General features: G+C 41.9%; 1 protein-coding gene across 4 annotated transcripts; it reads left to right on the top strand.

Moving 5' to 3' along the window:
- The first annotated feature begins 72 nt into the window (after positions 1 to 72).
- Positions 73 to 24791, top strand: LOC143163531 (uncharacterized). Of its 4 annotated transcripts, none has more exons than XM_076345039.1 (8): positions 106 to 343; positions 13046 to 13167; positions 14271 to 14409; positions 15268 to 15389; positions 17124 to 17234; positions 21499 to 21605; positions 22995 to 23085; positions 24566 to 24791. In XM_076345039.1, exons 1-8 carry the CDS (start codon positions 253 to 255, stop codon positions 24680 to 24682), a joined length of 900 nt encoding a protein of 299 aa, XP_076201154.1. In that variant the 5' UTR covers positions 106 to 252; the 3' UTR covers positions 24683 to 24791. The 4 variants fall into 4 exon arrangements, with proteins under 4 accessions (XP_076201158.1, XP_076201154.1, XP_076201157.1 ...); XM_076345042.1 differs by having other exon boundaries at positions 295 to 343; positions 14252 to 14409; XM_076345040.1 differs by lacking the exon at positions 106 to 343 and adding an exon at positions 510 to 603 and having other exon boundaries at positions 14252 to 14409.
- Positions 24792 to 26429: the final 1638 nt, after the last annotated feature.

The raw sequence follows: 26429 nt of genomic DNA, 5'->3' as shown, positions 1-26429 counted from the left end.
GCGGGCCCCGGCTCGCTTCCGCTTCCGGGGCGGGCGCGCGCGCGCCCGCCGCCTCGTTAAGGTGGTCCCGAGGAAACGGCCTGCCCGCGGCCGGCGGAGCCCCGCGGCACCGCCAGGAACTGCGCCGCTCCAGCTTAAGGGCGGGCGGCGCGGCCGCAGGCGGGGAAAGGGCCAGGCTTCCCCGCGGACGTGCGCACCGAGCGAGGAGGCGGGACCGGGCACGGTGCCAGCAGCAGGCCCGGCAGCCTGAGCATGCGCGGAAAGAGAGCGTTTAACGGCCAGAGCGGGCATGCGTGCAAGGCCCCCTCCGGGAGGCGGCGGCCTCCCTCATGCGCACTAGCGGGTAGGTGTGCGCAGCGCGCGCGCGGAGGGCGGGGCTTTCCCCTGGCACCCTGCGCCCGCGGCACGTGCGGGCGGCGGGCGGCGGCGGGCGGTCCGCGCAGGCGCGGCGCGAGGCCCTGCCCGCGGCGGGCGGCGGCGCCCCCCCGCGGCGGCGGCGGGGCGCGATGGAGCTGGAGGCGGCGCGGCGCGCGGTGCTCTCCGCCGTGCGGGGCACGTGCGCTGCCGCCCTGCCCCGCCTGCTGCACTGGATGCGCAACACCAGTAAGCGCGGCCCGGCCCGGCCCGGGCGCCGCGCTCCGGGTGCCGCTGCCGCCGCCCGGCAGCTGGCGGGGCCCCGCGGGCAGGCCCCGATCGCGGGGGGAGGCCCGGTGGGTGTAGCGGGCCTGAGCCGGGGCGAGCCGCTGCCGGCGCTGCGGCCTGGCTGCCCCGTTCCGTTACGGTGCCGGCACCGAGCGGGCGCCCCTCCCGCTGTCGGGCCGGCGGCCGGCCTGCGGCCGGGGAGGGGTGGTGCGGCAGCCGCGGGGGGGAGGGAGCGGCGTCCCTCCCCCGCGGGGCCGCGCGCGAGCCGAGCGCGTGCCCGCCTAACGGTCGCCGGGCTGAGGGGAACAGTGCCCGGGCTGGGGCGCTCCGCTCGCCGGGCAGACGTTCTGCTCTGCCGGGGGCGCAAGGCTGGCATGGCCCGCCTGGGCGGGTACCGGCCGGCGGCCCCCCGCCCTAGGCCGACCTTTACGGAGCCGCCTGGCGCGCTGCGACCCGGCGCGGCGTGGCCGGGGCGAGGGGGCTGCCCGGGAGCGGGGCCGCCGCCGCCGCAGGGAGCTGGCGGCGCAGCCGGCGTGGGTTTCGGTGCTCGGGGAGGCAGGGGAGGCCTGAAGCCGTGGTGCAGGCGGCCCGTCTGATGCCGCCCACCCTCTCCGACTCCCCGCAGGGGTTGCTGCGGCTGAAGCTGTCCGTTGGCACCGGCCCGCGTTTCTCAGGCGCCGAAGTCAGCAGGCTGTCACGTCTGTCTGAAGTGGAGCTGATGGCGTGCTTAGTTTCGAGTGTCGTGGCAGAGGTGCAGGCTCGTGGTTGTTCTGCCGGCTGTGCTGCGGAGGCAGGCGCTCCCGGCAGAAGAGCAGGACAGACGGCTGGGGTGGTAATCTCCTAAACCCTCCAGCGTGAAACGTCAGAGGTCGTGGGGAGGTACTCTGCTCCTGGCATATCTAGAGATGTTTAGACGTTAGTCTTGTCTTGTTCAACTTCACACATGTTCACAGCAACCTTTCAGAAGCTTGAAAATAGCGGTTTGAGCTAATTTGCAAACACTACTTTTCCCCCTTAATGTCATCTTAACATAGCTTTCTGTTTACTTGTTTGTGCCTCAGTATAATTTCATCAACATGCTGCAATCAAGCATCTCATGACAGATGAAGAAAGGAAATGTGCGTCAGTGCACAAGCTGTTAATTTGCAACTGAACAAAAAGATGACATGAAAAACCTGAATATAGGTAGTGCCCTAAAGCTGTGGGCACGTAGTGCCATGCTGAATAAACTGACTAAAGGCTGCTTAGTCTGGGGGTATATTTGCATTTTGCCATTGCAGATACGAATCTTGAAGGCCCCCCCCCGAATCCTTTCACCCAGTCTCAAGCAGCCAATAAGTGTGTGTCCTGTTTATAAATCATTGCCTGTTGGGACAGTAAACCCACTCCCTGGTGATCATGTGTTGGGTGGGAAAAATTGTCATATGGTATGTTACTTCCCCAAGTCGTGCCCTGTTGTGCTAGGGTTGTTATTCTTGTTCAGGTCTTCTGTTCCGGCACCTCCGCTTTAGGGTAGGAACATCCTCATAAGCAAACACACGGGGACTGTTGCACAAAGGCCAGCTGTGACACCTAGAAGCTGTCCAGCTGTCCAGGTACTTAGAACCGCAAACTCGCTGCTGCCCTGTGGTTTGCAGCTCCCGCGGCCACTCAGATGGAGAGAGGCAGGAACGATCCTTCTCTGGCTGAGCGGGCCCTCTGCTGGCATTTACGGGAAAGGAACCAGCTGGGAACACAGCGTTTACCTTCCTCGGTGGGCACGCAGCCCTCCCACCCCAACAGGTTCTTTCCTAGGAAAGACATTGCCAGATGTTTCGGAGCATCTGCGAGTCAGCCTTCGCGATTAGAGCAGAGGGGGGACTCCCTAAGGCTTGAAGGCTGAAGTTCGGTGGATGTAGTGTTAATTGTAACCGTGTGTGTGTATGTACATGTATATGGCTACACACACGTGTGTATAGACATAATGGTAGAGCAATGTGCTATAAGCAATATTTCATTCCTTCCTTTCTGAGTCCTTGTCTGGATGCAGTAGCATGCTCTGCTTGCTAAACGGTGCCTGGGCTACTGTAAATAATCTTGTTAGAAGTGTTTTTCTTCCATCCAATATGCTCTAATTTAAAAATCTCATTGAGTATCATATGCAATCATTCATATTGCTTGTTCACTTAATGTAGATCATTACAGCTCCTTCTACACTATATTAGTTTGTGTGGTGTTCATATATGGCTTTCTCAGCTTTCTGACTCCTTTACAAATACAGTAAAGCACATGGGAACTTACTAGTGAAACTTGAAAATGCTCAACGGTTTCAGTTAGGAAACACATACTTACTGTTTTCTCCACTTTGATGCTCTGATTGCGCTTTACCTCTACCATAGGACATTTTAGCCAATGGCATAGTTCATGTAGACTTGCAAAAATCCTTTGTCAATGAATAACTTAAAATTTTTCTTTTTATGCTACAGCTTCCAAAAATTCTCATAGATAGATAGTTTCTGTGAAAGACAACTATGCTATGGTTCCTAGCCTTTGTTAGATTATGATCTCTCAAATATTTTTTTCTGAATTTTAATGATCTAGATTCGTGCCTAGGTCTTTCAGTGAAAGGAAATATATATTCTTGCTTCCTATTTACTCTTCACAATTAAGGTACAAGCTGAAGTGTAGATCAGGTTCCAGATTTTGAACCTGTGCTTGGTATATCTGAGCAATCTGTGTCCTTCTATTTTTATATTGTTTGCATCAATGCTGATTGCTGCTTCTTCACTATGTACATCATCTTAAAACTAACATAATTAGTTTTGTAGTTGCCATTCAATGGTTTTTTAGCTCATATGCTGCAGATCAGAGGACAGAATAGACAGGCTACATAGGGCAATCAGGATCAAGCAGCTGAAGTAATGAATATAATTTCATCTCTGTAGTCTCCTTGACAGGCCATCTTCAGCATCTTTTTTGTTTTAGGATTCTTACAGTCACTATCCATGATACTTTGTTGTCTTTGTTTACAGGCTTGTGCTCTGATAATTTATAGTAATTTTCTCTCTTTCAGGAAAAAATGATAATTTTTAATGTCCTGGCTGGATGCTGTTAATTTATTTTCTGAGAAATGAAGTTGCACTTCGGGCATCTGCATCTCTGGCATTTCCTTACAGTTTGTGATTGTATTTTGCCAAGTGCTGATGCAGTATAAAGCTATAGGTAACCATATTTGTTCCCAGATGTGTCATTTGGGACATGTGTGACTTAGGCTAATTTTATTTCCCAGATTGCCACATTTGTGGGAAAATTTAGAGCTTATAGAATTTGGTCTCATGCTACTGCTTGTAGAAGTTATCAGTTTCTGAATCTGTTGATTATGATGTTTTAAGTAAAAGTATTAATGCTTGCCCAATTTTTGTGCTATCTCGAGGTGCTGCGGTTTCCCCCTCTAACGTACATATATGCATACATGTAGGTGTTTGGTAGAGGAGAGGGAATTAGAAAGCTTTGTGCCTATCTGTAAGAACTTTTCGTTGTTATCCAATTAAGATATGTTTCATTACCTCTTTGCGCCGTTAACCTGTTCATGTTTTTCCACTCTGCTTTTTCTGAATGGCTGTGTCCTGGTTTATCTCCAGTTTTCTTTTTCTTCACCCTGAGCGAGCACAGGACTGGAGTAAAAGGGAGAGCTCGCTCTCTTTACTGGTTTTTCCTGCAGCATTGAACAGTAAGTAAGCAGAGCCATTTGTCCAGCAGGTCACATTCCTTTACCCTTTCTGCAATTTCCCCGGAGTTGAAATATTTTGGGTGATGTCCCCAGCACAACACTCTTGATGACACTTCTCTTTGTATTGTTTCTCTGAGCTGCTTCTGTGGCTGCATACTGACAGTAACTTTTACTGTGGGTGTTCTTCCCCTCAGAATTGTTGCGTTTGAGTAATTATACTGCCCATTGTAACACCTAGATAGTGCTGTAATAATTAATACTGGTTGGACAGAAGATAGTGAGGAGCTGGTACTGAGGTTTCTGCTGCTGTACCCTGAATACGGCTAGGGGATTTGGGGTTCTCTGTGCAGAGAGAAAAGAGTTTTGTGGGAGATGCTAAAAAGTTACCAGATCTCTGCACCACACAGAAATAAAAGCCTAGTCTTTGGCAATACAGATGTAGGAAAGAAACAAACCTCTGATGAACAAAAGAAAAAAAGTTGTAGGGATGGGGGGGATAATATTCTGAATGAAAAAACTGTAAGCAAACTAAGGGTAGGATAAATGGAAACAAAAATGGCATCCTCACAGACAAGTTGTTTTTCTGTGGTGTGTGGGTTTCCCCCCCACCTCCTACTGCCATCCTATTCCTGTTTGTGTCAAGATGTTGAGCTTATAGTTTTACTTCCAGCTGAGGAGGACTGGGCATGATTCCAGTGTTAGCTATAGCCAGGCTTTTTTCCTCCCTCAGGCCTCTCAAGTAAAGTGTACATGCAGCCTTAGAGTAAAGCCCTGCATATAGTGCTTGCCCTTTAGGATCAGTGTTGTCGCAAAGACAGCCTGATTCATTAATTTAACTTAGTTGGTGTTTTCTGACTCGCATGCTGTATGCATGGAATGTTATTGAGAAACTTTTCCACGGAAGAGCCAAACTACTTTATAGTAAAGCAAGTTATCTTATCTAAAGTAAAGACTCATATATGTGGAACTGAGAGAAGGTTGAACAGGTTCTCACTCTAATGATTTCTGACTAATCTTAGTAATTACGGGAATGTAAGTGTATGCAAGATGCTACTCATTTTCTGAATACAGAATAAAATAACCAGTCATGCTTTTTTTTTTTTTGGTATTGCAAATTTTAGAAATTCCAACTCTTTATGTATGATGGAAGAAGACATTACTGTTTTAAGGCAGCTGCTTAGCAACACTGCTTTGCTGTTTCGCAATCAGCCAGCTCTTCCCACACACCGCAATGAAATGTACGTCATTTCACGGTGACTTGTATTCCAGCTTTTCTTTTGAGTTAGTCTTAGATCTCAAAGAAAATGAAATAATAAGAGTTGGAAAGAGTAACAGGAACCTTTGGTGTCTTAACTGAACTTTTTTATAATAGGATGATTAATGCTTTAATATCCTTCTGCAATAACCACGTTCCAGAAGTTCTGGCTAAGAAAACTTGGGTGGAGCCCAAGAGCTAATTCAAACCACTTGGGGAAACCCCTGTGAAGATCCCCCCTCAGTTGGGTCCCAGCATTTGATGTATAGCTTCTTTATAAATGTGTGCATGGTCATATTTCCTCTCACTCCTCCACTGCCCAAACTCTTAATTTTCAGTAGCAGGAGAGGTTGCATTTGGTAAGTCTGGGTGCTGGAGAAGATAAGCAGTGAAAGCAGAATTCATCAAGCCATCTGCGTACATGAACAGAGATACAGGAATCAGAGGAAGTAAACACAGGAATCCTAATTTCAAGTTTGAGATTGAAATCACCAAACCACTCTACTTACTGGCAACTACTGAACACTTTGCTGTACTTAGAGCTTTAATGCAGATTACAAAAGCCTATCTCTCAATTCATGTCAGTGAAGCACAGATAAGGTGATAAAAAGACACTTTATGGTTTTTCATGTACTATCATGTACCACTTGGTAGTGGTCAATGGCTCAATGTCCAGATGGAGATTGGTGACAAGTGGCATCCTGCAGGGATCCGTATTGGGACCGGTACTGTTTAATATCTTCATCAATGACATAGACAGTGGGATCGAGTGCACCCTCAGCAAGTTTGCAGATGACACCAAGCTGAGTGGTGTGGTCGACACGCCAGAGGGACGGGATGCCATCCAGAGGGACCTGGACAAGCTCGAGAAGTGGGCCCGTGTGAACCTCATGAGGTTTAACAAGGCCAAGTGCAAAGTCCTGCACCTGGGTCGGGGTAACCCCCGGTATCAATACAGGCTGGGGGATGAAGGGATTGAGAGCAGCCCCTGGGGAGAAGGACTTGGGGGTACTGGTGGATGAAAAGCTGGACGTGAGCCAGCAATGCGCGCTCGCAGCCCAGAAGGCCAGTCGTATCCTGGCCTGCATCAAAAGCAGCGTGGCCAGCAGGTCGAGGGAGGTGATTCTGCCCTTCTACTCTGCTCTGGTGAGGCTCCACCTGGAGTACTGCGTCCAGCTCTGGAGCCCTCAGCATAAGAAAGACACGGACCTGTTGGAGCGGGTCCAGAAGAGGGCCATGAAAACGATCAAGGGGATGGAACACCTCTCCTATGAAGAAAGGCTGAGAGAGTTGGGGTTGTTCAGCCTGGAGAAGAGAAGGCTTCGGGGAGGCCTTATTGCAGCCTATCAGTACTTAAAGGGGGCTTGTAAGACAGATGGCGGCAAACTTTTTAGCAGGGCCTGTTGCGACAGGACAAGGGGGAATGGCTTTAAACTAAGGGGGGGTAGATTTAGACTAGATATAAGGAAGAAATGTTTTACGCTGGGGGTGGTGAAACCCTGGCACAGGTTGCCCAGAGAGGTGGTGGATGCCCCATCCCTGGAAACATTCAAGGTCAGGTTGGACGGGTCTCTGAGCAACCTGATCTAGTTGAAGATGTCCCTGCCCACGGCAGGGGGGTTGGACTAGATGACCTTTAGAGGTCCCTTCCAACCCAAACTATTCTATGATTCTATGATCGTGGAGTCTAAGATAGATTAAAAAAATCTTTTTTTTCAGCAGGGCTAAAACTGACTGTTCTAATACTAGGTTTTAAATTTTTTTCAGTCATGTAACAGTAAAATAAAGCAATCTTTTTCCATTCTATGCATTTCATTAGAGACATTGAAATATAAAGCTAAGATTTCAAAGTGATGTACTGGTCTGAATTGCTGATTGTTCATACAGTAATGTATTACTCAAAACAATCATTGAATAATAAACCGTTGCAAATCCTCTAAGTTAAGGATAAACAACATATAATTAAGTACGAATTAATTTTTTTCTTGTGGATTCACTTGTACTGGGAGCAAACCAGCTTTTTAAGAGATTGGTGTAGGATTTAGTCTTGCGACTTGAAAGTTGAGGGCAGTCAGTCCTGTTAAGTTCAGGCTTTTAACAGGCAGTGAGGGAGGAGTATCTGACAAAAATAACTTAACCAGACCATGGTGGATGTGCTGCTTTAGTACAGTGTTCTGCATATGGAGAAGAAACAACTTCTCATCATACTCTTAGGAACGGACCAAGTTTGTCCAGCTTTTTCTATTATGTACTTTATGATCTAGGCATTGTTGTGTTCCCAGACCTGCTAGGTAAAATTATCAGATGATGATTTTCACAGGACAAGAATAGGAAATAGTGTAAGAAAAAACTTGACTCTTTTACAGGAAATGGTTTTTAATGTTTCCTTTCAGTACTGTTGTCACTGCAGGTGGAACTAAAATGGAATGAGTCTCTTTAAAAGGATGAAAGCATGGGTTTCTGCAATGTAACAAGTATAGCATGTAATTTTTTTGTGTGTGTGAAAAAGCAATTTAGTACAAGGCTTCATATCCAAATTGGTAGAAGTGATTTATCCAAGTAAAATACCCTTTCAGAAGAGATCAAAATAGCGTTGCAGAGCCATGTTAACTGGAATGTATTTCTTTGATAAAATTATGCCATACCAAAAATCTTTTACACTACTCTGTTATTTGGTAAACTAAAATGGGATGTTACCTGTAATTTGATGAATCATGAACTTCGGGAATTGGCCTAAATTTCCTTTGTTGTGACAAATGATACTGCTGCGAGAGAGGTCTCAAGAATACCAAGTACTTCTAAGTTGTTAGTCACTGAAACTTAATAATGGTGGGGAAAACTAGTGATTGTAAAATAGGTATGTGACTTACCTTGTTTAAAATTTAACTTTGAAGCTTCTTACAATTTATGAATGTAAAAGACTTAAAGAACCGTTAAAATAAGCTCTGGTTATATTCCTATTGGAAAAAGCTGATTACTTTCTACCAATAGCTAAACATGCTTAAGGATAGAAATAGTATTTAGAATTCCTGAAGAAGTTGGTACACTGAGGTCACAGATTGCTTCTCAAATTGTTTAGCCAAAAAAGGAGATAGTAAGGTTTTAGAGATGTGGGCCTTCCTCCTTGACCTGTTTGTTCAGTATCATTAAAACACACTAAATTATTAAATTAACCTCGTATTAAATAACATGGATGTTAATATTTGCTTTTTACTTCTGTGAGCCTGAATATATATCTAGAAGACCATAAGGTGCTTGCTGTTATGGTTGCCTTTGCTAAATCCTCTTCTTTCCGCGTGACATGTAATCTTCTGTTGTCGTTTGGAAATCATAGTTGCTTGTCTTCAGTCATGTATTTCGCAGTGCCAGGATGTTTAGATGTTGGTATAGCGGTGCTCTCTGTCCTGTGTGAGGCTTTGTGATGTTTTCTTAGCTTGTGTTATATTTGCCGTAGAAAGGCTGAGCAGCACCAGGGTGTTAATTAGGCTTTTTGCAATGTATTAATTAAATTTTATAAATGCATGTTGAGTAGATCCAGTGGAACCGGTTTTTGAAGTAAAATACAAACACTATGCACTCAGACTTCCTCCATAAACAAATGATTGTGATTCATCTTGCAGTATTTCATGAACTGTAGGGTTCTTTCCTGGTTAGTTGTCTGTTCAATGAACACAGGGGTTGGCTTGCACACTCTCCATTTCATATATGTAACAGGCACTAAAATGATACCAAAAATAGTTTCCTACTTTTGTTTCTTCTTTGAAGATCCCTTGTAAGGTGATACTGAGATTCTCAAGAGCGAACAATTTGTTAAACACAAGGGTGGAGTTGATAAAACTGTACCGGCAGAGGCAGAAATGCATATTTTCATATTTGGCACCTGTGTTCTGTACTTGATGGCAATCTATAAATATTTACATACTGCAAAAGTAAATGAGTTATTGTGGTAGCTGTTGCTGTTTCTTGCTTTGACAGGAATGAGGTGACTCTGGGTGTCTGAGTTTAGTCACAGACTATACACACAAGCGCAGAGCGTTGCATGCGCAGCGTCTGCTGAAGCTGCCATTTTGTCATCTCAGAAGGAGTATGTTCAAACCTCCTTCTCTTTTTTTTGTTCCTGCATGCTTATGCTTTACAGTATTAACTGATAGTTGGGGAGGAGCATTTCCATTCATCACATTTTTCAGTATCAGTGTTTCAACAGTTTTTCGTTTGAGCTGCATATGTGTTGTAAGATTTTCCTGAGGACCTGTTTCATACAGAGCATCCACCAGAACTCTTGTGTGTCATACTTTGTTTCGTAAGAAGAGCTCAGAGGGCCCCATGTAAGATGGTCAGTGTTGTGACAAGTATTGTACAAATGGAAGTCAAGGCAGGGAAGGGGTATTCTGGATTTGAGGAAGATGGGTGTGCTACCTGTCTCCCACTGAAAGTATCCATTTCTCTACGGTAGAGCTGGGACACTGAATAGCCTAGAGAGCTGTCCACCACTAACGTTGGCCAGAAAATGTCACCCAGGCCATGAGGGAGCAGATCCTATTGACACACCAGCTCTGGGAGAAAGGGAGCTGAAGTTCTGCATTTGCAGTGTTATGTGGCTGGCTTGGTGGTCTATGAACACTTCCTGCATTTCATTAAACGCTATGTATGAATTTGATACTCTTAACAGGCAGTATAACAGCTGGATGAGCTCTTGCATAGTAATAGTATTGTTTTAAAGCATGTGCCAGATGTAGGGGCTTATTGCCCGCAGGCACTGGTCTGTACAGCTGCTAATATCAGCTTTCTACACTCTCGTTCTGTCTGTAGCACGATTTTTCTCCTTCTTGCTTCCTCAGATGTTATCCACCTCAGCAAACTCTGTCTCCTTTGCACTCTGAGGGCCTGTCGTGGTGGTGACGGTCCCAGTTAAGCAACGGTTAAATCTGACCACCTTCCCTTCCCATAATCTCTGGGTTTACTGCTGTGCTGTGTCACTTCTATAGAAATCTTCCCTGAGCTGATGCACTCAATGCTTCTGGGATGTTCGTAACAAATCTGTAAGTTGTTGGATGGACTGTGAGGTTAACAGGAGATGGATGGGTGCTCATTAGAGGTTTCAAATTAAAATGCTGACAAGCTGGAGCTGCTGCATTGCACCTGTTGCGTTGTTCGTGCTGCTGCTGTTGCAGCTGCTGCCTCTATCCCTCCTGTGTTCCTCAATGCAAAATCTGCATCTCTAAGAACTGAGGCTCTGGAGAACTTAACTGTGACCTCTTTGGAACAGCAGATTGTCTTCCTGTTGTATAACAACTGCCAATGGTATTGTGCCCATCAGGGCCTCGGAGCGTTACTGCTATACATTTAATAAATAATAAACCGATATATGTTAAGGGAATCCAGATGATTTAAAGTTTCTGCTGCTTACTAGGGGGGATTTAGGATTATCTGTTGGAGTCAGTTTTGGGACATGTTGAAAGAACCATTTACATTTACATTCTAAGAAGAGAGTGTCTTGCACTAATGAATGAGGGTTTCTTTAATCATATTGTTCTCACTATAGTGCTTAAGCAAAAAAGCATTTCAGAAGCATTCAATAGTTAAAAGTTTAGCTGGTCTCTGTTTCTTACACTAGCCTTAAAATTTCTCACTGTTTCTAGCATTGTCTGTGTTCCACAGGAAAGATTAAGTATATTAGCATAGAGACACTTGTAGCATGTTTTATAGATGTATTTTGAACCTGCTTGCCGTCAAGCTTGTCTATACTAATGTTCCCACCTGGGACAGCAATGCTAACAAACATTAACTTTTTTTAAACACCTGTAAAAGCTGTCAGATTTTCTTCTGGTGAGTGATACTCATATATGTAAAAACCACACTCCCTGCCCAACATGGTGGCAGTCCAAATAGAACAAGAAACAAACCATAAAGGGTGGGGAAGAGAGAACAAACATGTTTATTTTTAGACAGGAATCAATAGATGGGTTTGGTATATTTTTCAGGATTAGGTTTGTGGTTGCTTTTTGTTGTGTGGGTTTTGTTTCTTTTACAGGTATGTAGCTTTGACCTGAGATGTGCCTTTGTTTAGAACCAGTTCAGTGCCCTCAGAGCAGTGAGATGTCCAGACAAAAAGGAATTTCGTCTAGTCCTTCTTTTGAGGAAAACATAACAGAAAAGGAACAGAGTACAGGCATACAGCAGATCTCATGCTGAATGTCAGTTAGGAACATCACGCTCTGGGAAGAGGGCTAACGTGAAACTGGGCTGTGTAAGCAGGATGTTGGCTGCAAGATGTGAAAAGTCTGGTTAGTGCAAATAAACCTTTAGCTGGAGTAACATGTCTAGTTCTCAATACTGCAGGTCATAAAGGATGAGAGAGTCCAGAAGGTCCAAAGGGGAGTGATGAGAGTGGTCAGACTCCTAGAAAGAATGCGGGAAAGGGCTGGATAAGCGGATCTTGTTTATTCTAGAAAAGACGACTGATGGGACACATGATAAGTCTTCAAAGAAGTAAAAAAGTTGCTATATAGAGGAGAGGAACAAACTTTTCTGTTTCCATTGTGAGGGGGACAGGGAGTACCAAGTTTAAATTGTGGCAGAGGAAATCTAGATCAGTTGTTAAGAAAAGTATTCCTTTCTAATAGTAAGTGTAGTCACGCACTGGAATAGATTGCTTAGGGAGGTTGTGAAGTCTCCAGCATTAACAGTCTTTTTTAAAAGAATAGTTTGGAGAAGTAGTGACACTTATTATTGATTCAGCCTTGGAAGAAGAAAGGATTGGTGACTTCCCAAGGTTCCCTCTCAATCCTTTTTCTAGATGTCTTTAAAAAAAAAAAAAAGAGGTGTTAAAGTAATGCAGGGATATCCTGGAAAAAGAGCAAGAATTTACAGTGTGGCTTTGCAAAACGTACTGTTTTACATCCATTCCTGTTTTCTTTCACGTTTGAAATATTTTGGTAGTTTAAGTTGTGTAAAATGTATCGTGAGTCGAACTGTTGAACTGTGTATTATCCCTGATTTTTTTGTAACCACTTTATTAGAAGGATGGTATGTATAAAAAGAAACTTGTATAAAATAAAAAAAAGACTGCATTCAGGCAACTATGAGTTTTGTAATTTCTCCAATAGTTCAAAAACATCTTTGATGTTTTTATATCTTAAGCTGAAACAGTATCACTTTGGTGGCAGCCCAGACCATCGTATGTGAGTTATAAGTTTATAAATATGAAAATAATTTGAGATTTCAAAAAAGCGCTACGTTCATTTTAAGTGGCGAAGTTATTACAATCCAAATCTGTCATTGGCTGGAAAAGCTAACAAAGGCAGAAAAAATGCATTTCAAATAAAAACCTTATCCATCTGGTATTGTTTATGTCTTGCAACTGTATTGTACTGGTCATCACTTAGTCCACATGATCGACATATGATTGTTCAGGGGTGTTTTTTTGTCTTGGTTTATAGATGACTTTGATGAGCTTGTGGTGAGTAACAATGATGTTGTGCTCAAAAATATCGCTGAAGATTTGCGGAATCATTTACCCATCGAGGCAATGTTTAATTCGGAACATCAAGCTATTCAGAAAGTAAGCTAATTGTTATGGTCTCCTTTTGCTGAACCACATCATTCATTTGGGGACTATGCTGATTTCAGTTATAGTAGTAGTTCGTAATAGAGAATGAGCACTGGCTTGAGGTATAGGTAATCTCAGTTTGGTTCTCAGGTCTATTGCTGCATGATTGTGTGACCCCAAGAAAGTTGCTTCATAGTTCTTAATACTTTGATCATAAGTTATTTGGCATAGCTTTCATTCTGTGTGATATGGCACCTGTCACAGTGATTCTTTAATGCTAGCTCCATAATAGACTCTAACAGCCCCCTTAAAGAAAACAGAAATACAGGGCCGGTGTTGCGCTGTTGCCATAATGTGGGCAACCCAGAAATGATTTCCAGCTCTTTTCAGATTCTGATGGCTCAGAAAGAGGTGGGCTGTGAGCCCTGTGGGAGGGGAGAGCACCTTTTCTACTTGAGCTGTCAATATAGGTGGAAAGCTAATGCGTTTCCCAGAAAAGTGGTGTGTGGCTCTTAAACGGGAAAAGTGGATTGGCCACATGCAGCAAGCCTGGGAGAGGGAAGAAGGAGGAGTAGGAGGATGAAGATTATACCCCTTGAAATGATGAGAAGGCAAGCATCCCAACTGGTATGCTTTTGATTGAAAATGACACCCGTGTTAATCAGGGGTGTTTCTAGATTTGAGGCATAAGGCATGAAGATGAAAATACTCAGACAGTTGAAGTTGAGAAGCAAAATTGCCCTTTCTCCTAAATTTAAGTTACGTTCTCCTCATTAAAGTGGAAGAGAAAAAGCTTCGTTTACCCTGTACCTCCTCTATAGCCAAGCAAGCACTAAGGAGACAAAATTAACAACAGGTCTCCTACTCAGCTGTCGAAACCAGCTTGCTTTCCTTTGTCGACTTCCACTTACTGGTTATTTCAGTGGAATTTGATGATCCAGTTTACATGCAGGATTTCTGTGGTTTAATTTTGATTTGTAACTTTTGCGTGGGGAAAAACTTGGATCTCAGGGATTTTGGGAAAGGTAGGATGGTGAGACAATTAACTGTGTAACAGTGTAAGTGAAATTAAGAGACTTGGTTCTGCCTTTCTTAGGTTTTGTTCCTCTTCTCAGATACACCAGCATCCACTGCCCATGATTCATGTTGATGCATTCCTTTATGATGATGATTTTGTTGATTCATTGTGTGAGGAGGGGAAAATGAGTAGGAGCTACTGCACAGAGTGTGGCTCATACAAGACTGCATCTTTAGGTAAGTGCTCTTTTGGGAACACGAGAAACAAATTCAGTTTAACTAAACTGGTTTGTGCAGTGACTCAGCTGGACAACACAACATCCAGCTGATGGAGGACTTTGTCCAGGCTGGTGCAGTACACAGGCCAGAATTATTTCCCATAACCAAAGGAAGGAGACTCCTACACACGTAAGTTGAATTAATTTGCAGTGTATGAGTGACACTAATTGCCCACAAAAACTGGGCAGGGAAGAGGCAGGGCTATGTACCACTGAAAAAGAAGATGCAAGAGGAAGACAATACTGTAGGAGTCCATGCAGTACCCTCAGTCTCCTCTCGTGCTGAAAAGCAGTAGAAAGCACCATCTGTCTTAAAGCTTGTGTGTGGTGTGGTACAGATCAGTGCTGTCGCCAGTATAGCACAGGCATTGAAGGAGGAATGGTTTATATGGAGGACATTCCATTCCTTAAAACCTTGGAGTTGAAATTCAAGCTATTAATATGTCTGCCCATAAAAAGGTTTGCATGAATTGTGTTGAGCCTTAGGTACACGTTTCCTTTTTCACTTAAGCAATTCCAAGTTACTTTGTTTTGTATTCTTTAGTATACCTCACTGTGCAGAAAAAGGTAATTCAGTTTCATGAAGGATTTCAAAATTCTCCATGTAAGGGAAAGAATCCCCAGACTCGGGACAGACTACTGGCCAGGCTACCTCCGATCTGCAAACCCTGGTTTTCCAGGGTCCCCAACACTAGTTCAGGCAGGAAACCATACAGGTTTTCAGTGATGATAACTCTTCAGATTAATATTTCATTGGTTAATAACGCAGTAGTTAGTACTGCCCACCCAACACCTTTGTTCTGTTCTTATTTCCCAGAGTTTATTTCGCATTCCTTTTCCCTCATGGAACTGAAGTTTCTTTATCAACATGTACTGCCTGACCTGACAGGAAAGGTAGTGGTTGACGTTGGCTCCAGGCTTGGTGCAGTGCTATTTGCGGTAACTTCCAGCACAGGAATTCATATTTTATTACTGTGACAAACATTTTTCCCTCTTCTCTGACTGCCTACTCTCGTTACTCCATCTTGGACGGGTCATACTGAGAGGCACCTCTGATCTGACTCTCTGAACAGTGTAAGGTGCTGTTTACTAGCGATTTCAGTTCTTGTTCTGTTCCTCACAAGAGGGAATACAAATGATCTTGCTTATGGAGAGGAAAAGTCTGTTGTCCAACAGAGTAGCATATTGCTGTCACACATGCTGCTCTTTTGCTAGTTCCTGCTCTGTCTCTCCTTCGTAAGTAAGTTTGTCCTCTCTGTCTTGACCATGTCTATATATAGATCAGTTATGTTAAATTCCTTTATGAAGCTGACAAACTGTTAAATTACACAGAGGAAGACTTTGATATGAATTTGTCTCCAAAAACATATTGTCCTGCTCTGCGTTTTAAAATGCACATAAAATACTTCATCCAGAAACTTGAGTGCAATTTTGATTGCTTTTGGCATGGCTGGTGCAACATATGGCCAACAGCAATGCAAAACACACATTACAACTTTCTTAAAAAAGTCAATGGCTGTTTAGGGCTCAATCTTGGAAACGCTTGAGCATGTAATTTTACTCATCTGAATAATCTAATTTTGGGACTACTCAAATGAGGAAAGTTACTCCCATTTGTAAATATTTGCAGCATTGGGTCCTTAAATGGTAACACTTTTGCTAGCCTGAATTTGTTTTAAAGTACTTAAATGCTTATCTTGTTATAGTAGAAGATAGTCTCAAGATAAAGCAGGGGAAACGTTTTTAAAAAAGAATTCTCATTTTTAATCATGTTCTTGGCTTGTATTGGAGGAGAGGTGACTTCACAGGTTGCTTTTCTACTCTCTGAGTTGAATGCTTTCAGAAAACGTTGATAATTACATTGTAGTACGTAGATATCTCAGCTATTCTGTATCTTTAGCATTGTCTGTTTGCCTTTGCCATTGTTGGCAAAGTGTAATTATGGTGTTCAGTGGAGACAGTGGCACTTAAAGCAGTATCTTCATTAGGGCCCTGTAGGCTCAAGTATTTGTACTTGTTTTTTCCCTAACATCTCCAACAACTTTCCAAAATCTCAGCCCAAAACTGAACCATTATTTTGGGCTTATTATTGAGGGATAATTTATCTTTTTTCATATGTACCTGTATGAAGCACCTGAAAATGACAGTAATACAATATTTAGGGGTGCTGACAAAGACTCTGTACCAAAATATCCCATTATATTACTAGTACATGTCCTCCATTTTCACTCAGTTTGACTATGTGTATGTCTCATGGTTGTTTTTTTTTCTCTTGCTATTTTCTTCTTACATTCTCCCAAGAAACAAAAATGTACAGAGTCTTTTCCTTTCACACTATTTCTGTAACTTGGTTTGTACTGCTTTTTTCCTTAGACCATTTTCCACCTATTTTGCAATTGAAGTGAAGTTGGAGCTTTCCTTTTCTTTTCATTATTGTGACATGTCCTTTTGGATCTCTTATTAAAATTCGTGAGACCTAAGTGGGAATTGCCAAATCAAGGGAAGGGCTTAGCTCTGAAAAACATGTCACGTCCACTGAAAGACATTTCTCAACTTGCTGTTTTAAAATGCTTTCTTAATCTTAACCTGTGTTTCATTTTTTCCATTTTAATTGAAACTTTTGAACTTGTTTTAAAGGCATCACAGTTTCTAAATTTCCTTTTCCTAATGTAGGGTTATCTTTATAGCTCAGCATCCCAACTATATGGAGTAGAAATGAATGGAGACTTTTGCCAGTTGCAAGAAATGATGATTACAAAATACCAGTTCATTGACAGAATAAAGGTAACTAAATAGATGGTTTAGTGTGTATATTTTTAACCACTGTGTACTAAGTATCCTGTTCATGTGCATGGCTGGTAAATCAGCATTCTGAGAAGTTGTTTCTGCCTTTGTTTGTTTTGGTCCTAAACAAAGGCTTTGCATTGGGAAAAAAAGAAAAAAATCTCATAGCAGAGAGGAAGAGGGAGATTATCAAAATATGATAACGTGTTGAATCGCTTAGCCTTTTTCCTGAATAGACTTACCTACTGGCTCATGCAAAACAGATATGTCTTAGCTGTTTCTCCCAGTGAAATCAATGATGTTATTGCCACTAACTTCTGTGAAACTGAAGTGTATAAAGGGTTTCTGTCATGAATAACAAAACTAAATGTCTGTGTTTCATTAACATTAGCAGAAAGATGTTTGTAGAATTTGCAAATTTGCACTTAAGAACACCTAAAGGACTTATGGCTATTGGTATTTCCTTTCTTGGAATGTCAGTGCATATGTACCTTCCGCAAACAAAATGGGTTTCAAACAATGCGATATCATCATGGGAACCATTTCCGTATTCCCATTATGGAAATAACTACTACTATTTTAATGAGAAAAAATACTTTTTGTTTGTTTGTTTTTCCTTTCTGGGGAATACCAGTTATTTTGTTACCAGCAAAAGTGGGTAAGTAGAGTATGCTGGGTAGAATACTGACTTTAATCCTGTGTTGTATGCATGTGCTTTTGAATGGAGTCACACAAAATGCTGGGTGTAGTAATTTCTTGGGAATTGAAGTAACCAATTTTAAACTGGAAAGAAATAATAAACATAAAATATTTAACACAGGGTAAGCAATATCATTGGGTTGCCCAATTCAATCCCAGTTGCTGCCAGTTTATCTATAACCTTTGGTTTTTGCATATGTTTTATGTTCATAACAGCTTATTGTGATGAGACTGAAAATGCAGTTAGGAACTCTGTCAAGTTAATTCAGTGGAGCTGGAGACCTATATGCATGCTTTTCAGCCTTCTATATTCTTTATTATAAGTCTTTTTGGTTTTCCTTCGCACCTTGTAATTCTGCTGAAGTATTCATTTCAGAGCATAAAGATAAGAAAATAATGTGTTTTCAAAGCAGTGCCTGAGGACTTAGCTATTTGAGTCTCATTAGATGCTAATTTAGTCATGTGACTCTTGTTACCACACTTTGAACATTTCAATTTTAGATTTTTATTTCATGCCCAAATGAATCCTCTCTAGAGATACATAACAGCTTGAAAAATAGTCAGAATCCAGTTGCTGATAATAACTTATGACACAAATTTGAAAAACTTTTAAAAGACCCTTCTTGAATAACGATTGTTTTTTCAGAATATTCTGAATTTTTATTAGAGTATGTTCCCAAAGAACAGCAGGGTGGAATGATATCTTCAGTGGCTAAATCTCTGAGTGAACCTTGTGTTTCTTTGGTCAACATTTGGTTTGTTAAAGTACATAGAAAGTTGTTCAGCATCTCTTGCCATTTGAGCAAACAGATGCTGGGAGGAAAGTAAACAGTTCAACAGATCTTAGGAAACTTGAGACCTCAATTCAGAAATTGCCTGTAATCATGAAAGGCTTGGTGTGTATTCCATTGGGCAACAGGGCTGTTTTAAAATCAGTTGCTGCTCCCTCTGTTGTGCCAGCACACAGCCAGGCGGGTCAGGGAAATGGTCCAGCTGAAAAAGAACCCAGCAAAAAAAGTGGTGTTTTGGCTGGAGCAAAACCTGGGTCTGGGTGGTGGTGCAGCCATGCATGCTTATGTGGTCCCACATTCCCCAGCAGGAATGAGGATGTCTTTGGGGAGAATGGGGTGCTTAGGTCACTTTAGTCGGCACAGTCACCTACTCTGTAAATGCAGACTAATTTTAAGTGTTACTCAAGTCAAGGAAACATCAACATATGTTCAAAGTTTTCCAGTAGTTTAAGCGTCTTTCTGAATTGAGGCTTAAAATACTAGTACTGCCGTTAGTAGGGCATGAAGAAAATTTAGTGCTAATCATGACTGCCTGTGCTGCAAGAAGTCCACTGGTGGAATAGTCCACCAGTCACTTGTATTTGGACTAAAGGACTGCTGCTCAGGTTTTTTGTACAGAAACCCTGTGGTTTTGTTATTTTTTCCCCTTGAAAATACGAAAGTAAAGTAAAATGTCTCCCAAGCCTCAGAAATAGTGATCCAAATCCCACTTACAATCTAGGTAAACCTGGGTTCTGATACATGAGTTCTGGCAGATCTAGCTGAGGCATGTTTTGCCCTAGCTGCCAGGGGAGCTAACAACCTGTGGGAGGCTGTTGCCTCTGTAACAGGGCAGCAGTCAAGCCTGTATCCATAATATCTCTACCACCCCAGTTCATAGTCTTTCATTTTAATCTACAGTTAGCAGTGGGCTTATGCAGAGGATATGAGTTGACAACCAGGACCTACTGTATTTAGGACTGCGGATGGTGGCCTGAGTGGTCTGTCTTCTTTCTCTGCTGCCTGAATGCTTGAACTTCTTAATCAGCTCCTGTACTGCTACAGTTTACAGTGCGCTGTTTTAAGATAAATTATCGCCAACCTTAATTGTCCTAAAAAGCTCTAACTTTCATGAACTAGTGGATAAATAGTTCAGATGTCCACACGCTAGAGGCGAAAGCAGCAATTTGTCCAGTCATTCTGACAACTAAACTGTTGCTATTTCTCAGTGAGATAGAGCCTTCAAACACTAACCTGCCAGTTCTGGGTAAGCTACAAGAACACAGTTGCTTCCTTTCCACTCACTACAGGCAGTGGGGAACAACTTGGCATGGTAATGTGTTTAAGGAGATAAAGCTGTTTGTTTTACTGAGTCAGAGCACTTGCAGAGAAGCCATGGAATATAGCTCTCAAAGGTAAAATGCTGTGATGCCTAATTTTTTATGAACGGTAGAGTTTTGTTTCTGTTATTACTGATACTGAAATATTTAGCTATAATTGCAATTGCTATAATGCATTCTGATAGCATGAACCAGAGTCATAAACTGTGGCAACTCGTCATTTTTTCCACACTTGAACCCTTACAAGTTGCAAGGTTGGTAGTATCTCTTTCCTCTGTCAATCAGAACGGCACGCTTTGTGTGTTCGTTGTGAGGAGGAATACATAATTTACCCTCCCAACAAGTATTGATATATAGTTAAGTGGGCAAAACGTTTTTCAACAGATAAGTATTTTTAATCTTCTATACTAACATTCAGCTTTCCTGTCAGAATTAGGAATTTGTTTTTACATCTGTCCAATATTGGAAGGATTTGACAAAACATGAAATGTTGAATCCGTCAGGTTAGTATATTCCCAGGACAACCTAGTAATAGGTCACACAGGAAAGGAAAGTTGTTCAGATTTTCTGTCCATTTTCAACATATGGGGATGCACTTTGAAAAAAATTTGTGGAATGCAAGTAATATTCAGATTGGCTTTCTCTCCCTTATCCCTTCAAAAGATCTTTCAATTTATGTTTCTCCTCAGATTTAGGATGTGATGTATTTCTCCGTGTTTAAGAGGAAATCAAACACATCTTGTCAGAGTGTTAATGAGCATCCATATTTTCCTGTCACTATAATCTCACCTGTTTGAAAATGGCATGATGTGCTCATATCCTTTTTGGTAGGTGAAGGTAGGTGAAATCAAAGCAGCTCCTGTGCTGACTGGAGAGGCAGTTGTTTAGTAAGGTAAAGCACTTGCTGTCCTCCAGTGCCGCTGAGCATCCTGCCTTCCCAGCATTCCCAATCCCAATACGTCGTGAGAATTCAGCTGCCAAACCTGGGTCTGTAATGTCTTTTCTAGCTATAATCCTTTAGTAACCCACTGAGCCTGTGAAATGCCTTTTAATATCCTCAAAAAAGCTTCACCTCGCTTAGCTCCTTTCCTGAAATCAATGAGCATTTGTGATACAATACAGGTAAGTGAAATGTAACAGCCATCACATACATCATCTCCTCTTTTATGGCACACGGTGTTCTAGACCAAGTATCAGGTGTAGTTTATTTCACTTAATGTAATGAGTCGAGTATTTTAATTGGAGGAGATAAATCTGATTTTTATTTTTCATTTTTTAAAGCTTATTCTGTTTTTTTACTTCAGTTTTACCTACTATGAAGCCAGTGAAATACCCGTTTTTGTGACTGGTTCGAAATGGTGGTAGCAGGTGCTGTATTAGGTTGACAGGCTTCATGGCTACTTGGAGGCTGTATTTGTCTCTTAATTTATGCCTTATGAATTTTTTCTCCTTCAGGTGGTTCATGCAGACATCTGTACTCAGGCTTCACTCCTTCAGAAGGCTGATGTTGTTGTAATGAATAATGTCTTTGAATATTTTCTTGACAGACAGGAACAGGCCAGGTAACCTATGTGTCCAAACAAGTAATCTATTTCTTTGGCAATGTGTGTGTAACCTTGTGAGTTATGGAAAACCTTAAGGTTGTGCTTTTTGAAGTCACATACATAAATTACATAAGGAAATTGTTTTAAACTGCCTACACTTAATTGTTGTACTTAACTGCTAAGGTGTTATGGCAGTTGTTTGTTGTTAAACCCACTAAACACTGCTGCTTTGTTTACCCAAACCTTGCCCTGAATCCTTGTACTGATCTGTTAAAATAGTATCTTGCTGTTAAAGGATCTGAAATTACTATGTCAGCGTAAAGCTTAATCTTCAGAAAGAAGACAGGTCACTGACTTGTGGATGTCGGAGCTTTAATATAGATGCACTGCAAAACATGGTTATTAATGATATTTCTCATACATCTTCATAAGGATGTGGTAACAAACAAATGCGTGGCTAAGGTTCTTCTCTTTCAGGTACAAGTCACTCACAGATGAGCTTTTCCTAAACCAGCATTATCAGTTTAAAACGTAAATAACTTTACCATCCAAAGATACTGTGCCTTTAGAATGGGCAGTCAAAAAGAAGGGGTGCCTGTGTCTCCACCATCCCAGCCAACGGTCTGACATTCACTAGCAGTTTCAGCTGAGGCTTGTCCTACTGCCCTTGATACCAGGCGGTAATAACCAGAGAGGCACAGAGTGGATGGGTGAAGGCTAGTGGGTGTTTCAAATTGCCAGGCGATTTGTTTCCAGGCACATGACTGAGAATTCATTTGATTCTTCAAGAACTCAGGGGTAGTGGTTTAATGTTGCATTAGTACCATGAAGACAAATGACATTTGAAGAATGCTGGAAATTAAATTCTTTTTAGTCTGAATTGTCGTGCTGTGAGAAATGATCTGACTTGCAAAATCAGAAAAAAGGAATGCTGGGGGCTGTATTTAAATACTCCGATTGCTAATGTCTTAAGAGAAGTATTTTGTCACGACTGCAAAGTACGTATGTAAAGAGCAGCTTGTTGTTAAGCTTAATAAAACAGTGTGCTCAGAGACTGGGTTTTCTTCAAAACCAAAAGTTTAAAGGGACCAAATGTCAATGTTTAGTCCTAGTCCGAAGTGAAGGTGTTGACAGTACAAAATGACATGCACGTATGTATCAGAGTTAAAAAGTTACAAAATCTAACGTTGTAAGACCATATACTCCCTCTGGTTTTAATACGAAGCTTGATTTTTGTTCATACAAAGATATTTGCTTAGATGTTAATAGTGACTGATAAGCATGTATAGCAAGTCTTTAAGCTTAGTCTATCTCTGACCACTAAACTGTAAAAGTGTTAGATTCATTTTATATCAAATGCGTTTTTTTTTCCTAAAAATTGGTGATCTACTTCTAAATATGTTTCAGAGCTTGGGAATTTATTGCTTGTAATATAAGGAAAAGAGGGTCCTTATTAGTGACAGTTCCAAGCCTTAAAGAATCGCTCTCAAAGTTCCAGGTAAGTTCCCTCAGGCAGTTTTAGCCAACACATTTTGTCACTTTCTGTGAAAGTGGCAGTTCTGTAGTTGAGGTTAGCTGCTTGCCAGTATTGCCGTGAGGAAGGATATGTAGTTTTGTGCGTAGATTAAAAGATGTAGGGCTCTGGATTCTGTTTCCGGGTTGACCACCACCACACATCTTCCTGTACTTTGAATTGTCCCCACCTGTAAAATGGAAATCCCAGCCTGTATCAGTAGGCTGCATGAGTCATTGTATTATCATGTCTGTTATTAACAATACCTTAGCTGTGAGGCTAAAAAAACCCCACAAAACTTTAGCAAAGCCATATTATGATGTGAGTAGGTTTTGTGATATCCCCTTCCATCAGACTTCTTCCTGGTATAGGGGTAGAACCTCAGAAGTACAGATGTATTTATAAACTTCTAGAGGCAAAACCTTGAAATGTTTTCTCCGTTTAGCTCTAAGTTTGCACATTGCCTTGAAACGTGACAAACTGTTTTGTTAAGCCAGTGAGAGAAAGGGACATATTAAAGAGGGACCATCCCTGAGGATACTCTCTCTTCTGACCTGCTGTCAGCATAGAAAATGACTCATAATATGCCAGTATGAGCTGTCAGAAGTACAGATTAGGGGGAGATGTGGTCTCCCAACTAGCCAAGTGATTACCATCAGGCGTCTTGGATCAGTGACGTAGCTTTAAATTGCAGTTGGAAACAAACACGACAACAGTGCAACTTTCAAAGATGTTGAATGCCCTGTGCTGCTGTTCCCTGGGTAGTCACCACTTCCAATGGACCACCCTCTGCTCTGCGTCCATTCTGCCATAGGTCATCGGTGGATTACAGCTGTTATGTGTGTGATGCCTAGACAAATCACGTGGGCTGGCTTTAGTTAGGAAACAAAACGCTGATCATACATGACAAGGTATAAAGTGGCTTGCTTGCCACAGTAGTCTGCTTTAGAGAAATGAATCACTTGTTGCCTGTATGCTGATGGGTGAAATACATCCTCAGCCCCAGGAGCAGCAATGGTGTCATTTGACCTTTTCGTGGAGCAGGCAGTAGTTACACAGCAGCTAAGAAGCCCTTTGTAGCCTTAATACAATACTTCCTGGGTGTAAAACAAGAAACTGCCTGCGATTCTTCCATGGTACAGTTAGCTGCTCCCTCGCCACTTCTGTCAGAATGTTGCCCTCTGATCAGGATGCTTGAGGCTTACACAAATGCATACAGAGAAGCAGTTGTAACATACTAGCAAAATACCTAGACTATTGACTGAGATAATTTTGGAAAGTTATCTTTATTCTCTCCTATTGAAGTTAAATGGCATTTCCAGAAATGAATTTATCATTGCTGCATAATTTGGAATGACTAATCTCTCTTATTATGTCTTGCCTTCTTAATGTTGTACTGACCTTGAAACTCCTGCTATGTTTCTCAAGATTGTGTTAATTTAAGGATCTGTTTTCATTGTTTCAGACAGATATACAGCTCAGCCAATGGGTCGAAGAGGTGCAGCTAAACTATGATGTGTGTATGGAAAAGGATGTTGACAGAGAAGCACTTGAACAAATACATTTATACAAGATTCTCTAGTACCTGGAAAAATTTACTAGTATCTTTGTAATATCATATATTTTGGATCTAAAATTAATTTGGATTGATATGTGTGAATAAATCAGGTCAAAATTCTTATTGTGATTAATCTGAGTCATATCTGTGGTTTGTAATGAAAAAGAGTCTTTTGAAACAGGTTTTCTTACAGAGGCATTCTGGCCCAACAGAGTATATTGACTTTTAACTAGGAGATATCCTTATGGTTTAATTTTTGCAGAGAAGTTAGAAAGAGTGGCTACATACTGATGCTAAAAGAATTTTTGTTCACTAGCATTGTGCACTGCTAATGTTTGCTAAATATATCAAACCTAAGAATAGCGAATCATTATCGATGTGAATGATAAGAATGCATTTAGCATAATGTAACTTAAAAGCTGCAGTACATTAGAGTTTGCTGTTTTGTTTTGGTATAGACCATTTATTATTATCAGTAATAATATTTATTATTAGCAGTATTATCTTTAATGTTCCTCCTATGGAATTTGTAGGTTTTCTTTCCAGGGTCTGCCTGATAACCAGAGCATCTACTGGCATCAGTTAGGAGGAGCCAGTCCTTCCATTTAGTTAGTTGTCCTTCAGGTGGCTATTAATGTAAAATACCGAAGACACTGAGGAGCCATTGAGAATTAACACAGCAAGTCGGGGACGACAGAGCTCTGTTCCACTTCCTGCACTTCTGCTGGGGATGGTAGGAAGTGTAATAAGGGGTTAAGAAGCTGAAAATTCTGAACAGGTGTCACAGCTTAGCGGAGGCTTGGTGGTGGCGTAAAACATTGGAAATTCGTAACAGAGCCTCCTCAGAGAGAAAAGATCGACATACGCCCACCACATTTATATTTAGATTTTACGTTCTAAGGATGTGAAGCTTTTAGTCAGCTGAAGAATGTTTCGGTTTTTAGCAAACATTAACAATCCAAGTGCAAAAATACTAACTTCAGGAGTTTTGGACTAAGTGCGTTCTGAATTTAGAAGCATTGTTAGTGTCTAAAAGTTTGCTACACAGCTTATGTCTAGTGCAAATGGGGAAACTTCAAATTGGATTTCAGTCTTCAAATGATTTACAGGTCAGTGAACTTGATAATATATGCTGTAAGCAAAAAGGAGCAGTGGCCATTAGGCACTCACTAACATAGTAAGTAATGGTACTGTAGAAAGGATAGTGAGTTTTAAGAAGTCTTATTTTTCATGGTCTGTTTGGAGTGGAGGAGGATGTTTTAACTCGAGTGATACTGAACCGCTGCCCAAATACTGCGTTGAATCTATTCTTCATGCATTTAAAAACGAACAAAGATGGAAAGCTTTTCTTAAAATGTTTATTTTATTGAAGTACAATAACTGAACTGTTGATTACTTAATTGTCAATGAGACAAATGCCCCTAGAAAGGGAACCTAGGAGAGGCTAAGCAACAGGGTGGAGGTAATGCAAGGCTAATATATCTAACAAGGAGAGAATAAAAAATGAGAAAAGAAATGCATGTGCAATTCAGAATGAGGAAATGAGCACTATAGTAATCGGTACAGTACAGTGGAAGCTGTGACTGAATTTGGAGTGTATAAATAGGCTGCTATAAAAGGAAAACTGACTGGGTCTTAAAAAGCTACTTCATAACCCTACTGTCATGTGAGAAGAAAACACCATGTCGGAATGTTGCTTACTTTTTCCAGAGGTCCTGCAAGATCTCCTGAATCAATTGTCAGGACTTTTGGCTCACGATACTGGGCATAA

The sequence above is a fragment of the Aptenodytes patagonicus genome, chromosome 7, assembly GCF_965638725.1.
Source record: "Aptenodytes patagonicus chromosome 7, bAptPat1.pri.cur, whole genome shotgun sequence".
NCBI lineage: Eukaryota > Metazoa > Chordata > Aves > Sphenisciformes > Spheniscidae > Aptenodytes > Aptenodytes patagonicus.
The sequence above is the reverse complement of the archived record's forward strand: the minus strand, read 5'-3'. Positions and strand labels throughout refer to the sequence as shown.